The sequence below is a fragment of the Astatotilapia calliptera genome, chromosome 17 (assembly GCF_964374335.1).
Source record: "Astatotilapia calliptera chromosome 17, fAstCal68.1, whole genome shotgun sequence".
NCBI lineage: Eukaryota > Metazoa > Chordata > Actinopteri > Cichliformes > Cichlidae > Astatotilapia > Astatotilapia calliptera.
This window is the reverse complement of record NC_137438.1, coordinates 2,677,490-2,694,554: the sequence shown is the minus strand read 5'-3', so window position 1 is coordinate 2,694,554 and position 17,065 is coordinate 2,677,490. Positions and strand designations below refer to the sequence as shown.

Below are 17,065 nucleotides of genomic sequence, written 5' to 3'. Positions count from 1 at the left end.
AAAGGGGGAAAAACAAAGAAACCAAAACCTCTGCTTTTTTGAATTTTAACACATGATTTAATTAACCCTGTCCTGTCTGGCAGCTTTTGCGATTAAGATCTGCTTGCACTGTTGTGCCAAACACATTTTGCTTTTCCTCTGTGACCATGTCCCACAGGGACCCAGGCCCAGCCACACATACCATTCACTCACTCATACATACCCACCAATGACACACAGACACACGAAGCCACACATGCAGACACAATGACCACTTGCCCCCCCAGCAAGCAGACTGTTTAGCCTAACTGTTGAACAGTAGCGCACATCCCCTGTCATTGTCTAAGATGCAGATAAAAATGAAGGGCAGATAACAGTTAAGGGGTGAACGGGGCCACTGCAGCAGTCCCACCCACAAGCCTCTGGGGGGGCCCCTCAAGGGCCTGTGAGTGTGTGTGGTAATATGTTGTGAACTGTAATGGAGGATGAAGGAACTGATACCAGTTACTGCCCCTCACACTCAGCTGGCCTATAGAAAACTTCTGGGACATTGAATATCAGACGTCAGTAGGAGAAGTCAGTCATACAGCGTTTGGACGTAGTGTTTTCTCCCACTGACAACGACAGAATCAGCTTTTTTGGATTTCCTTACCTGGATGACTGAGCAAGCATCAAGACTGTGTGTGTGTGTGTGTGTGTGTGTGGGGGGGGGGGGGGTCATACAAAGTACTGACTATCATTTTTCTACAAAGTGGACCCTCTGCTGCAGCATCTTTCCACTTTGTTTCCATCATTCCTAACACATTAGACTCACTGCTGCTTTCTACTCTACCTGAGCAATCAAGGCATTATGCAACCCGACTTACCCTTTCATACAAGCGCTTTTTTTCTAGGCTGAAGTACTTTTAGCTAACATGCATTAGTAGATGCTGCTCTGCCTCCTGAGCTACAACCAACTCTACCCCTCACATTTCAGGATAGCCTGGACTCAAACCAGGCCTGTTCAGAATGTGTACATCCTCATCACTGAAAGACTGGCCACTGAGTGTAGGTGTAAACACTGCAGAGTCCTGGCCTGATGAGTTAGCTCTTCTGTGGTGTGTCATCCTCTTAGCCAGAGGCTGTTTGGTTCCCCCGATGAATAAAACACAGTAATCCACTGGCTGCTGTATCTTTGGGGATGGTGTTCAGTCGGTGTTGTATTATACTGACACATAGCCAATTTAGACCCATTTGGGGGTGCTTGAGTATCATCAGAGCACCCCTAAAATAACCATAGTTGATTCACCCAGTTGGTGCTCCCATTACTGATGGCAATTTCACAGTCTCAGCCTGAGACTAAAAAAAGTCACTTGGGACGAAACATTTCTCCCACTGAACACGCTGCATCCAGATAAACAGAATCAACTTTCTGGGATCCTAATAGGGCCTGCATCAACACATATCACATGTCCAGTAGGATTTTTTCTTTGATGGAGTTTCGAACTATATCTTTCATTTTTTGTATGCAGTATATGTGTGACATCTTCTGAGCTACTGTCTGCAGGAACTGCAGAACAATGTCAGCCGTGTGTGCATGAGGAAACATACAGCAAAAGAAAGAAAAAGTAATTATAATGACACAGATGAAAGAGTACAATATGGCTTTAATGAACAGTGAAACTAAAGAGATTACATTTATACTCTCTGAGAAGCCTGAGAGAGAACATCAAGAGAAATCATTAACAGAAACTGAAGTTTATCCATTTTTAATCTCACTGTGCAACACAGAGTTGACAAGGTGTTCCTCTATACGACTCTACGAGCACACAACCAGCAGAGTATGCACAGTTGTTATCTCGCATACAGGGAGTTCCACCAAACCTATGCAGCGCAGATGGATAAGGGGAAGATTTCAGCAACTTGAAGCATGAAAACATAAACTAAAGACACTCCTCCATCATGTTCGGTTAATCACATGATTTGCGTGACAGGGCACTCCTCAGGCTGATCCAGGAACAGCGTCTGAAACATGTGGTTGTAGAAGTCAGGGTGGTAGAGGCAGGCCCGGGCACAGTCTGGGCTGAAGTTCAACTCTAGGATCTGAGGTTGTATTATACGTTCACCTGAAGGATGAGAACACAGTAAATAAAGTTTTAGTCTGATAAGCTGATATGTGCAATGTCTTGTTACAAAACTACACCTGTTGTGCCGCCAACAGGTGTAGTTTTGTAAAAAGACTGTAAATGGGCCGAAATACCATACCATACCATACCAACTTTATTTCTAAAGCACTTTAACATAAAACCAGGGTTTCACAAAGTGCTGTACATGTTAATAGCATACGTAAAGAAAATTAAAATGAGATACGATAAAATAAATAGATACAATAAATTAAAACATGTTAAAACAAATTGAGTCAACCCCTCTAATCAATGCCAAAGGCTTCAGCGAATAAATATGTTTTAAGAAGACTTTTAAATTCAGAGACAGAAGAGGCCTGCCTAACATGCAAGGGCAGATCATTCCACAACTTTGGAGCAGCTACAGCAAAAGCACGATCACCTTTAAATTTATACTTAGTTTTCGGTACCTTAAGGAGCTGCTGATTGGCGGACCTAAGGGAACGGGCAGGTGTATATGGTTGTAGTAGCTCCGAGAGGTAGGGGGGGGCCAGGCCATTAAGAGATTTAAAAGCAAATAAGAGAATTTTAAAAACAATCCTAAAATGTACAGGTAGCCAGTGGAGTGAAATTAAAATAGGGGTAATGTGCTCAAACTTTTTTGTTCCAGTTAAAAGACGTGCTGCAGCATTTTGCACAACCTGCAGGCGCCTAATGGACGCATCACTAATCCCAAAATAAAGTGCGTTACAATAATCCAGCCTAGAAGTAACAAAGGCATGGATTACTGTCTGAAAATGCTGTTTCGATAAGATAGGCTTTATTTTGGCTAATTCCCTCAAATGAAAAAAGCTAGATCTTACAACAGCTCTGACCTGGCTTTCAAGTTTAAGATTTGCCTCTATTTTAACTCCCAGATTAGTGATGACTGGTTTAACATACTGTGCCAGTGAACCAAGATCTATAATAGTGGCCTCAGAAGCGCCACCAAAAACCATCACTTCTGTTTTCTGTTCATTAAAATGTAAAAAGTTCAAAGCCATCCAAGTCCTTATTTCATCAAGGCATCTGAGCAGCGGGTCTACTGAGAAGCCATTTATCTTTTTAAGTGGGAAATAAATCTGGGAGCCATCGGCGTAGCAGTGGAAAGAAATCCCATGTTTCCTGAAAATAGACCCAAGGGGTAGGAGATATAGAGAGAAAAGAAGCGGGCCTAAAACTGAACCCTGTGGGACCCCACATTGAAGAGAAGCAGTAGAGGATACAAACTCCCCTAGTTTCACAGAGAACGTTCGCTCTGCCAAATAGGATCTGAGCCACTGCAGTGCGGTACTCCGCATACCCACCAACTGCTCTAAACGGGAAATTAAAATATTATGATCCACTGTATCAAAAGCAGCAGTTAAATCTAACAGCACAATAATAACACAGTCACCTGAGTCATTTGCCAAAAACACAATAGCCAAACACTTTCCAAAGACACTGTCTCATTAAGCTCTCTGAAGCTCACAGTAAACACATTTCTTGATGCCATATTTTAAGAAGACTGGATAAGCAGAAAATAACTGCAAAATATGGCATGTCTTTATCCTGTCGTCCTTCTCTCACCCCAACCGGTCGCAGCAGATGGCCCCGCCCCTCCCTGAGCCTGGTTCTGCTGGAGGTTTCTTCCTGTTAAAAGGGAGTTTTTCCTTCCCACTGTCACCAAAGTGCTGCTCATAAGGGGGTCATGTGATTGTTGGGTTTTTCTCTGTATGTATCATTGTAGGGTCTACCTTACAATACAAAGCGCCTTGAGGCGACTGCTGCTGTGATTTGGCGCTGTGTAAATAAAACTGAATTGAATTGAAGTCTAGATACAGACACTTTATTCTGGTTCAGATGCACCAAGGCACGATTACAAGGATTCAGACTCTGGGGTAGGGTCTGCATGTTTTGTTGTAAAAAAGGGGTTTTGAGTTTCTTTTCTTTAATCTGTACCCTTCTCCTGTCACTTTCATGAATCCCTGTTTTACTCTGAGCCTTTGTCTTCAAAAGACCTCGAGCTCAATAAGGCCTCTGAAATGTTGATAGATACTACAAGGGCTCATTTTGATTTAGTCGTGAAAGCGACCTCTTTTACATATTTACTACACAAATACAGACATTCACTCAATTCTAGCTGTGCATCAGGGAGAGTGTTAATCACATGGAAGAGTCTACCAAGCAGCTAAATCATTTAAGAGAGAAAAAACCTTGTATCAGAATTGGACAGCTAACGTCCTGTGTCACTGACATCCTGATTTCTTCACACGTGGAGCGAAGGATGGAAATGCCTCTCATGCAGCCTGACACCAGCCTGATCTGAACTTGTGACGGTGGTTCTGAGAGCCAGTTTGCTGCAAGAGATGCTGCTAAAATGCAACTTGCTTGTTAAGTATTTAAACTTATAACCCACTTTAACCTCTTTTCTACTGTCAGGGCTGCTGTACATGATGATCCTTTTTATCTTGCAATCTGTACTTGTACAGTGTGGATTTCCTTCGAGCTTTCCAGAAAGTTGAATGATGGTAAAACATGCTTTGCACAGCTTTTAAATGAGTCTGTGTGATTCTTTTCTGCCTGGGAATGCATAACAGGACAAATTTGCAACCTCTCCTCCGCCCTCTCAACCTTGATTGAAGCAGAATCTCAAAGTTACAGAATCTTGTGTTAATGAATTTGGGGAGACAAAATAAATGTAGAGAGATGCTCCCAAAGGTCACAGAAGAAAAAACATGAGCCAGGTCAAATGAAGAGAGCTTGCCTTTGAAACAAATGTGGTTAAGGTGCCATTCCTCTGAGGCTCAAACAAATGTTACTGGCTTTGATGATCAGTAGGATAAATGCTCACCATTTTGTCCTCTACTCCACTTTAGCATGAGGTCTACAGCATAGATGGCCCGGGATGAAGGATAGGGACAAATACCATATGGTGCCGGTCTAGAAGTGGCTGCCTCAAAGAGCTCCTTGAAAGCTTTAAATAACTCTCCCTGTAAAGAAAAATGGACAGAAACCCAGATTTGAGTACGATAACCATACTAGGATTAAGGCCTTAGAGATACTGTCACACGTGCTTCACAATCTGTGCAGATGCTGCTACCTAATCTGCAGATTCAACAGGTGGTGTGAGGGCTTTAGATACTCCTGGAAGAATCATAATTTGTGCTGACATGCCACTGATGACTGAAAACATCAGTGACCAGCTTGGTATCACTTCTTATAAACAAACCATTTCCCTAAACTCTCAGAAAGAGCATCCTAAACTGAAAAGCACTTAACATTTTCACTCACTTCCACTTCTTTCCATGGATGCTGTGGGTACTGCTTCTCAAACATTGGGATGAACTCATCATAGTGCACCTACGAAAGGGACCCATCCAAACTGTTATCACTAGACTTTGATGACGACAACAGCTATGGCAAGACATACAAATTAAAATAGAGAAGATACCTGCTTAAGCTCCACCCCCTCGGCATAGTTCATGACAGTGAAGTGCTTTTGGTAATCATCAAAATGGTCCAAGGAGAACGGTCTAGGCAGAAACACCGAAAGATCAGCACCAGCACGGCAAAGGGTCAAGGATGGAGGAGCAACAACAAACTGCCAGGTTTAACAACAAACAGGTTTAACTTCGTGAAGAGCCAATCGATGGATAAGAAACAAGACAATCTTTGAATATGAAAGAATAGACAGAAACATTATTTTGCTAGTTTTGGTTGGTTTGTAACTTCTATGTTAACTTTTGATATATTTAATTAAATTGTGCTGTTATTTTTTACATCAAATGGAACAAGAACAAACAAACTAATGAGTGCCACAAAAGCAGTGTGAGCCATCATCTGCCTTTTCCTGTCTGACTTCGCTTTGCTTAGTGTCCACAGATTATTAAGTATGGATGTAATCCATACTTAATAATCTGTGGACACTAAGCAAAGTCTGAGGAATCAGACTGTGCAGAGAAAGGTACCCTACAGGAAAGAACTCTTTCTGTATGTATGCATTTCTTACCTGTTGGCAAAGCGCAGCCAGAAGACATTATAGGCATAGAGACGCAGAGGCTGCACAGAACGCAACATCAACATGTAGCGAATGTCAAACTTCACCATTCCCACTTCCTCCCTGTTGAACAGGACTGGATCTTCGAGATACTTGCACACCACCTGGAACATGAAAACAACTGTGAGCTTTGTCTGTGAAGGTTCTCAGTCATCCAGGTCATGACAGGATAAAGGACACTCTTTCGAGGATGCCAATGTTCACATTTTGGACAGAGAGGACAGATGGTTTGAAAGAGGAGTGAAAGAAGCATCTATGTCCACTGTGAGCGACCATCTTTGAACAGAGGCGGGGGTTTACGACACCAACTGTCTGCCATGTATAATCCAGTTTTGAGATCCCTTCCCAGATGCCTTAACGCCCACTCACATCCTGGGCCATCTGACCTCAGGAATTCACATGATAAGGTGGGGCCAGGTTTCACAATGAACACACCCGAAACTCTGGCTGATTGGGACCCACACCCAGTTTCACACCTTGGCTCAGGCGATTAGAGGATCATCAGGGGGTCCTTTTGTCCCTCCGTGGGGGGAAACTCCCACTAGGTTTATATCTGGGACTCTCCACCATTTGACCTTAGAACTGAAGAAGCTTCTCGGATGAGAGGTGAAACGTCTTCAAGCAACTCTAGAGAAGTCCAGACGCTTTTCTTTGCAAGCTCCTTTGACAACTGTGAGCTTTACAGTCCTGACACCGTGTGAATCTTAAAGTCATGCAGCACGGAGTCTGCAACTCTGTATCCCTTTGAAGATTTCTGTGATGGAAATTTGTTTTACCTTAGCGTATCGATCCTGTGTTCTGATAACAGTAAATATAAATATATGAGTTACAGATAGAAAGGATAGCATCATATATGTCTTATGTGGTTAAATGGAGTGGTCCCTATACAGCACCTTTCTACCTGATCACTGTTTTCTGTGCTAATCTAACATTCACACTCTCGCACTCATACCCGATGGACGCGTCAGAGAGCAGCTTGGGGGTTAATCTTGCCCAGAGATATTTGGCATGCACCACGGGAGCAGATGGGATCAAATCAAACCTTATTAGCAGATGAACTGTTCTAGAATTACTGTATTATTTTTGTAAAGTAATGCAGTGTTATAAAATGAGAATATCTATTAGTTAATGAAGTTAACAATAGTAGTTAATAACAGCTAATCATGCATAATTCTGATGTGTGAATGTCATTGTGACTGGTTGTCTGTAACTCTGTGTTAGCCCTGCGACAGGCCAGCGACCTGTCCAGGGTGTAAGACTAGTTTATGGTCACTCTCATCACACTGCTCTTCTCGTTTCCTAATTAATTATCAAGTCTTCTACCCATCTTTCTTTGACCTCATCCACCACTGAGGTCAAGTGGAAGCGGTTTGGAAAGTGATACAGAAGGCCCTTTCTGAACACATACACATATAAGTTTATATAAGTGTCATTCTTGGTTTCTGTGTATGTGTGCCATCACCTTTGGTGTACTCTCTCGCTGCCTGATTATGTAATCCAGGTTGTTGGTTATGTGTGTGTCTAGTCCACGAGCTAAATTCCAAGGCTTACAGATCCAGTGGTTATCTTCTCCCCTGAAAAATATAAGGCAACTTTTAATTATCCAGTTAATAATGATAATAACAATAATAAATACATAAAAGGAAACTTCAATTATTTCTTCATTGTAACACTGCCTGTTTATGGTCCACACTTGCATTCGTGGGTTGTTCCCTTTAAAATCTCTGCTGATGCCAAACAGCTTAAGCTGCTATTGACTTTTGCTTGCTGCTGTTTATTAAATTAATGATTGAAGTCTGAAGAAAGAAGAAATATAAAGTGTATTATTTTACAATTCAATTCCATTTTATTTATATAGCACCAAATCACAACAGCAGTCGCCTCAAGGCGCTTTACATTGTAAAGACCTTAAAACATTAATAAACAGGAACATGTGGAAGAACCATACCAAGCCACAGACTGGATCTCTCCTGTTCACCAGGACGGTCACACACTGTTGTGGGATCCCACCCTTCAATCTGCATTTGTCACAACATGCCCAAGCAGACCCTGTAAGTGTTTAATGGGACGGAGGTCGGGACTGCAGGCAGGCCCTTCCATCCTCTAATCTCTGATAAAGATGACAACACAGGGTGGGGTTTAAGTTCAGTCCCAGACTGTGGCAGTAGGTCGATATCTCACCATCACACTGCCTCTACCAGAAGCTGTTACAGTATAGCCTGGATTATACTTGGTTGCTGGTGACCCACATGTAAGAGCTTCCAGTTCCCTTCTTTCAGCACTTCTCAAGCTTCTCGTGCTCCTTTTTCCTGATATTGCTGCCATTTGATAACAGCTACGACCGTCTTCCTCTGCTTGTCCAGCATCACTATGTTAGCCATCACCAGTTTGTCTGTATCTGGAAGTCCCACAGGATCTTAGCTCGGTCATTCTCAAGCACCCTAGGGGAGCGTGTCCCTTTTTGACCTCAGGACTTCCAGGCCATACTCAGCACAGATGTTTCTGTATACTATTCAGGGTGTCTGTGTGAAACACTGCGGTTAAGTTCTTCCTTCCTTTTATTATTCGTCATAAAAACTAGAGATGACTAGAAACAAACAAAATCAGAATCCCAACCTTTGTTGCTGGTAATGCTTGATGAACTGTGGCAGCTCTGTCTGTAGGTTGAAGGTCTGCGGTAACCAGTCGGGTCCTGGGCTGCCTTTCACCCTGCGAGCCACAGCAGCCAGGCAGTCCTTCACCGTGATGATGCTCTCACAGGGAAACTGGTTCAGCAACACATGAGGCCGCTCCACACTGAGTTTGCTGCCAAATCAAAACATGATACTTAACCTTTCAGACAGTCCAACAGCAACCTCACCTAACGCTGGTTCATAGCTGCTTTATCAAGTGTCAACATAACTTTGCTGATAGACTTAGAATAATCCCATGTTTGAGTTTGAGATTAACTCATGAACTCTGACTTCTTTTAACTTTCTGGTATTTATGAACTTAAATACCTCCCCAGCATGAAAACAGGTCACTTTTTAAAATTGTGTTGGAATCAATTAAAGCTGAGATTAGGATGTTTATGCAACAATGTAGCGCAGCCTAGCAACAAACATACAGAGTTTATTATTAATTATTTACTTATTAAGTCACACAAAAAAACATGTTCTTGGCATTCACACACAATAAAGCCTGTTTTCATAATTCCTGCCTGACAGTTGGTCAAGATCAGTGTTAGCTTTGAAATAAAGTCTAATAAAGTCTTTCTATTAGTCACTCGACACACACACACACCAACAGAATACACAAACTGTGAGTTAACATATAATAATATTATAACACAGCCAGGATCATACCTTTTGGACAACTGATCTCTATTATTGTTGGATCTTTACATTACAATATTAAGCACCTTAGGGCGCTATATAAATAAATCTGTTCACCACAAACATTACAGATTACATGGCCCAACATTTATTTTGTAAGGTATTCCATTACGTTACTCAATGAGAGTAACGTATTCTGAATACTTTGGATTACTTAATATATTGTCATGCTACATGAATGTACTATTGCTGTGTGATTTATTACTATTAAAGAAGGTTACTCGCCAACCAGTACCAACTGTGATGGTTTTGTGTTCACTGAATACAACCTACTGACACAATGATCAGAAAAGCACTATACTTAGTGCATAAGAATTATGCACAATTCACTGAATTCTGTAGCCTAGTGTATAAGGCCCCAAGGACCTGTGTGCTGTGACTCTGCAGAAATAGGTGTTTCCTGGTTTCCTTGAGCACATGTTTTTTTAATCCAGCAGCTACCATGTATGAAACAGTCACTTATGAAGAAATCATGTCTGTCTAGCTCCATAATGTCACCGAGTTATGAATGCAGCTTCGCTGGCTCACCTGTAGTCTTTGATGTGATTATAGCGCCAAATGATATCTGCCTCGTCCTCATCCTCTATCAGCTGGAACCGAGGGTGGCTAAGGTTGTTTGTTACTTGTGACATTTCAGAGTAAACCCTGGAAACAAATGAACAAAACAATAACAAAAAACTCTTTTTGTTGAGCTTTTTAATTAGCACTTAAAGTGGACATGAAACTCTTTATCTATAAACTGAGCGCTGCTCTCAAAAACAGACTGTCTGTGACGCTGGATTTAAGAAATTAGGGCTTAAAGTTTGAAAACATGTTTAGCGCCATCTTGTGTCAGTATATTATGTGACATCATGGGTTGGTTGGTTGCGATCAGTAGACTTGCATTAGTTTATGTTAGGTAATTGGTAACAAACCCAATAACTCAGGGAAAGCGAAGGGACGTAAACTAAAAACCAGTCTCTGGTGGCTCTTCGTTGTTTGGTTAGCTATACTGAAACGGGAAAATACACCTGCTAGCTGTAATGTTTGGATTTGTAAAGCACTTTGTAAATGAAGACTGTATGAAGTCAGATGTCTGCGGAGTCAAAAACAGATTTTTCCTTGTATGTAGCGAGTGGCACAATCAGCTAACATGATTATATGTATTTTATGCAATAAAGGAATGTCTGTTCTCATCCAGACAGTTTACAACCTAACAGCTTAATACAGAGCTTACCAAAGTGTGGGGCCGCCGCCTAGGGGGGGCGCAGGGCCATTGCAGGGGGCGGGCGCCGTATGAAAAGGGAAAAAAAAAACGCTTGGACACTGCTAGCACGCACTGGGCTGTTCAAATCACGGACGAACAGGATCCCACATTCTTGATTTTTAGTTCACAAACACTTGTTGTAATGACTAACTGCTCCTGACATTTTGGAGATGTTAGCTCTTTATACAGTAAAGTTACAGCTGGATACAAATAACATCAGGCTGATCCTGCCACGATTTGTTCCCCTGTCTAAATCACGGACGAACAGGATCCTACAGCTGTTTATGTTTTTGAACCCATTTTGCACACAGAGAGGCGATTTTGAAAAAAGTATTGACAGCAATGTTGAACATTATTACACAGGAAAAAACAACTACACGTAAAATAATGGCACCGTGACGCCTCTGCCTTTGTAAATAGACAGTAACTGTTTGTGTATGTAAGTGTGTAAAACCTGCAGACAGTCAGATTAACAGGATTTTGTCTCTATCTGCCATTCTGCAGTTCATCTCATGTAAACAATAACGTGGCCACAGCGTGACGTGGAAAAAGGCAAATATTTTATCGTCCACACTAAATGCAAAAAAGGAGTTTTAAAAAATCTCCATTCATGGTTTGGGAACCACTGGGTTATTACATGTGCATCACAACACAAACACAAACTGTTCTTCTTACCGAAGCACGAATCCTGTCACTATGTCCGCAGCAAAAATAGACTGATGTGTTCGATGGAGAGACGAAAAACCAAGAAGCTGTTTTTGGTTAACAGTCTGGTTTAAAATATAACATCCAGTCAGTCTCATTGTATACTCTTGTATATGTTTAATCGGCTTCATCTGATATATACGATCTCAAAGAGATTGATCTCTTCCAGCTTATCTTTACCCACAAGTGGAGGAAAAGGATTAAACATGCAGCCTTTTTATGGGGACGGTGACACAGAGCGCTAAAGTAGAGTTTACTTAGCAGTGACTTTGCTAATAGTTCAACATATTTAATTCTAATTCAAAGTATAATCAAGACCAGATCTAATCACCAGGATGAGTAAGAAAATCATGTTTGAGTAATGAACGCCTGACTTTTTCACCCAGATTCCCGAAGCATTCTTTTGACTACAGTGTGTCCTCGGCTCCCTCTGTGGTGTGTGTGTGTGTGTGTGTGTGTGTGTGTGTGTGTGTGTGTGTGTGTGTGTGTGTGTGTGTGTGTGTGAGAAAGGCACCAGAGTCCAATGTGACTGTGATTTTGAATAACAGAAGTGATGCTGTGACTGACAAACACAGCGTCATAAAGGGAAAAAGCAGGTTCAGTTCACATGAGACTGAGCTAATGAGAACTCATGTTGATGTAAAGCAGCATATAAACTGAATGAGACATGATGAAGAGCGACAGCATATATGAAGCGATTTGCTGTATAAAACCCTGAGCAGAAGTTATTTTGAGTTTCTTTAAATTCAGAAAAGTTTTTCTAGCTGTAGACGTAGCATGAAACAATGAATCCTGTACATGCACCTTAGATTTCAGTTGAGCACCAACTATGTATTCAGATACATTCCACCACACACTGAAATCTGGCCTCTATGTTGGTAGAGATTAAAATATTATCTATAGTCAGACAAACACTACACGGAGATCATCTCGACCTGCAAATTCCCAACAAAGTAAATGTGTTATCTTTAGTGAGGGAGAGAGTGGAGGCAGGCAGCGACCTTCCTGACACACATGAACAGGCGTGAACAAGCAACGTCTGAAGCTGTGGACCAGCTCAGTATTTCTCCTTCATATTCAGATATCCACTTTCTCTGTGTCACATTATCATTATTATATTATCCAAATACAGAAGTCTGCAGCAAGTCAGTGCCCAACTCAGAAAGGCCCTACAGGTAAATATAATAAAAAAGATTTCTGCAACAGTGACAAACTTACTTGTAGACTTTGTCCTTCGGAACAGTGTAAGGCTGTATTTCCACGGGAAGCTGCTCCTTGTTTTCCCGAGCAATGTTCTGCAGACACAGAGACGACCCAACAATTAGGCTTCAGTTCAGCTCAGATATTGACTGTGGATACATCACATACAGTGGTGGGAAAAGTGTTCCTGACTTCATATGTTTGTCAAACTTAAACGTTTCAGATCATCAAACAAATTTAAATCCAGGACAAAGATTTCACCTCCTTTAAAAATGCAGTTTTAAATGTTTCTTATTAAGAAGAAACCAGCTGGGCCCACTCATCTTTGCAGGATTGTTGTAATTCAGCCACACTGGAGGGTTTTTCAGGTCATGCCACAGCATCTCAAGATTCACGATTCAAGAACTTTATTGTCAATACAACAATATACACAGTATACAGCGTTTCACCCCTGGTGCATTTATATGAGTATAAATAATATATCTCCAAGAGATATAAAACTAGGATTTACACATAAATAATAACTTGCTAAATTTGGGTCAAATTAAGTGATAAAAAGGTACTATTACTAACTTTATCTATGTAATAAACACAGACAGGACAGAGACAATATGGAGTGGATTGTGCAGCAGGTACTGAATACAAGGTTGAAGTTATGAGTCAGGATATTTTAGACGAGAACGGACGAAGACGTGCAAGAGACAAAATGTGCAAATATATTTGAGATGTGTTCAGTAACTATGTGACTGAGTGTGCAAATAAGCAGATTGTTCCCAGGTCCGGTTTGTAGTGCATTTGTGGAAGTTTGTGTTGTGTTTGAGTCTTTTGGTGAGTACTGTAAGGTGTTTGTGTTTATCAGTCTGGTGGTAGTGAGTTGAGGGCTCTGACTGCTTGGGGGGAAAAGCTCTTGCAGTGTCTGGTCGTTACAGTTTTGATGCTGCGAAAACTTCTGCCAGATGGGAGGAGGGAGAACGGTGCATCGAGGTCACAAAGAGCTGGCCGGATATTCTCCCTCAGGATGTTTTGGTAGACGGCAGAATTCATGGTTCCATTTACCACAGCAAGTGCTGCAGGTTCTCAGGCAGCCACACAGACCATCACACTACCACCACCATATTTTACTGTTAGGAAGATGTTCTGGTTCTACTTAAGTGTCTTCTTAATTCAACAGGTCTGCCAGTAATCAGGCCTGGGTGTATTTAATCAAACTGAACTCACCTTTCAAAAACACGTGGTTAATCACAGTTGGATCATAATTTAGGAAATGAGGAAGGGGTGACTGGACTGTGCCTTAGGTACCGAATGAAAATACTTTGTCGTATTTAAATCTCCTATTAGTGAAACTTATTTAACATTATTTACTACTTTGTGAACTGTTTGACTTTTTTTTTATCAAGAATCCAAAAGACTGAATCTGAGTTTGAGATGAGAATAAAGTTTAATAGAATTCTTGAGGCTGATAAATTTATGTGGTACTCCTCACCTCAAAGAATGAGTCCGGGGGCTCAGCTGTGACGCTGCTGACCTCTTCTAGATCACTAGGTATCCATGGTAACAGGCGGCACTGCCGCACCAGAGGGTCTGGCTCTCCATATGTATAGTCACGGGTAACTTCATCTGTGGATAATAATGTAATAAAACATTATGTCATCCAATCATGTTGCATGTTTTAACAGGGAAACTCTATTTCAGGTATCTTGTATCCAAAGACAACCAGATGTATTCATTTTCTGAATTGTGACATGGTGATCGCTCCGTGTATGCTTTGTGCGCTTTCACCTCCTTCGTGCAGGTCCTGCAGAGGCCAGAGCACGGTGTAGGCTAACTGGCCCTGCACGTAGAAGAAAGGAGCCATGCTGCAGGTCGGTTGATCAGAGTGCCGCACCTGAGAGCCAAACTCATCCATGACGTACCACACGGGAACCTTGTCCTCTGGGGACTGCACAGGAAAACACGGGAGGAAGTGAGGCAGAGGAGGGTCAGGTTCTGGCTTTCGGGTCATTATTATCACAAACTCCCTTTTGTTCAAAGTGTGCGCAGCCCTCGTAAGGACAAGCGTTCAGCAGGTTTGTGTTACACATTAGCTGCTTTATACTGAAATAAGTTTCACATCATGGTTCCTATAGTAGCTCCACAATCATCTAATATACAGTATTAGGAGAATCATGTGTAGTACATATCTAAGTGATAAGAGCAGTGTTTTCTCACACACCCCCTGAGAGAGCTGATAAGTCTGGTTGTACTTCCACATGCGCTCCATCACCAGCTCCACCGTGTCAGGGTCGGGGACCTCACCATGGAAGTCCAGCCCCATAAGGGCCGCCATTCTGGGCAACAGGCCTGGGATCTGTTCCAGCTGCTGCCGGGCATGATCCACGCGGTACGTCCACGCGTGATCCACCAGGAAAACGCTGCAGGAATATGGAGACAATCTCACGCTAGATGTTCGTTTGGAAAATTACCTTTAAAGAGCTTTAAAATGCTGACGATTAATAAAATCTTAAAAATCTCTTTATTCACATAAAGAAAGCGCTGATGGAAAGTAGCAGCAGGAAATTTGCCCAGAAACGATGCAGTTAAATATTTCTGTGGCGGTGTAATATGACTAAGCTGCAGCTGCTCTCCCCCTGGATTCCTTCAAGCTGACACCCTGACCTGCAGGGCACTTTTATTAATCATTTGTAGTCTATGAAATATTACTGGATGAACCTTTAACCTTGTCACTAAAGCAATAGTTCATTTTAGCTCGGAAAATGAAATGTAGTTACAACCAAGGGTTAAAGGGATTTCCATGGTTTTCTTAAGAATTCCAGTTGTTAACGATGTTCTCTTCTCACTATTTTGTTATAATGTTAATGAATTTAAGGTTTTCTGTGTCATTTTGTTTATATAAATACAAAACAGTAAAGGACAGGGTCAGGATTTCAATGTTCACAGCAATAACACAACAAACAACTATCCAGTTATTCTTGTTCACCATGAGGTAAGACAACTGATTAATTTCAGCTATTCTGAACATCACCCCATCCACTTCCTCTAACTACCTGTTCAAGGATTAACAGTTTGGAAATATGAAGCAAAACAGTACTCAGCTCATATAAATATACCAGATACCTGGACTTTGGCACAGCTTTGGAGGAGCAGAATCAAAGCATCTCAAAATATCAAATATGAAAAAGTATGATGTAACATCCAAGAGGAGAGGAAAAGCAATTTTCTGTTAAATAATTTATCTTTTACTTTGTTGATTTGTTAGTTGGAGGCTGGAGATCATCATAGCTATGTCCTTATCACGGGCACGGCTATTATAGTTAACAAAAACTGAGCTAAAAAGTGAAACAAAATGTAAAAAAGTTTTAGTTTGAAATCAAATAAAAAAAAAATACTGTTTTTGTTTATACACCACATCATTAGTTAATCATTCGTTATTATTGTCTGGTCCTCTTGCTCAATTGTCCCCTCCCATCAGACCAATTGGTCGCAGCAGATGGCCCCGCCCCTCCTTGAGCCGGGTCCTGCTGGAGGCTTCTTCCGGTTAAAAAGGAGTTTTTCCTTCCCGCTATTCCCAAAGGGTTTCTCAGGTTTTCTCTGTACTATTGGAGGGTCTTTAACTTTTAATATAAAAGGCCTGTATTTAGAAACATTATATAAATACAACTAAAGTGCAGCCCGCACCTTTGACGTGCAGTCTGCAGTCGTATATAGTGACATAAATAAGACATTTAAACACTTAAATGTTAAGGTCGTAGCATTCCTTTCCTCTCCAAGGAGCACAAAGACAAACATGCAATCAGTGGAAGAAGAGTTATCGTTTGGCGCCCTCACCTGGTCGGCTCCGAGGCTTGCAGACCACTCTCCCGGGTTACAACCACTTTACATCTGATCTCATCTCCAGGATTGTCCTTCTTCTTCTCCTCTCCGTTTTCTTCATCTCCCTCCCCCTCATCTTCATCTTCTTGTTGGAACTGCATTATTCCGAAAACTTCCCCGGCATCATAAATCTACGGAAACAGACATGGCATGAAGGGGCCTGCTGGGAGAATGTCTTTTAATGTGTGCACGCCAAGGTGCTGCATCTCAGCGTGTATGAAATGTCAGCAGCAGCTTTTTCTGCAACAGTAAACAAACAGTTATTAGGACTGAACATGTGTTTCAGTGCTTCGTGATGTCAGAGCACACCTCGCTGGTGATCTTGTGGTGCAGGCTCCTCCAGTAGACCGGAGGGATAGCTGAAGCCTGGAGCGCTGCGCTGTGGAGAGCCACGAACACTCGGAACTCCTCGTCCTCCGCGCCATTCGGAACCGTGGGGTTTGTTGACATTACTGCACTGGAAGTGTATCTCACGTGGAGACGGCGTTAGTAAACCCGGAAGAAGGAGGAG

The 17,065-nt window shown here is 41.8% G+C and overlaps 1 protein-coding gene across 1 annotated transcript; it reads right to left on the bottom strand.

Moving 5' to 3' along the window:
• Positions 1-1,605: 1,605 nt before the first annotated feature.
• On the bottom strand, positions 1,606-17,065 carry ttll12 (tubulin tyrosine ligase-like family, member 12). Its single transcript, XM_026147551.2, has 14 exons — positions 16,864-17,065; positions 16,510-16,685; positions 14,897-15,095; positions 14,464-14,623; positions 14,168-14,301; positions 12,703-12,779; positions 10,062-10,178; positions 8,776-8,964; positions 7,622-7,733; positions 6,112-6,263; positions 5,554-5,635; positions 5,394-5,462; positions 4,954-5,092; positions 1,606-2,084 (listed from the first exon to the last, which is right to left on the bottom strand). The coding sequence occupies exons 1-14, from the start codon at positions 17,002-17,004 to the stop codon at positions 1,933-1,935; spliced, it is 1,899 nt and encodes a 632-aa protein (XP_026003336.1). The 5' UTR covers positions 17,005-17,065; the 3' UTR covers positions 1,606-1,932.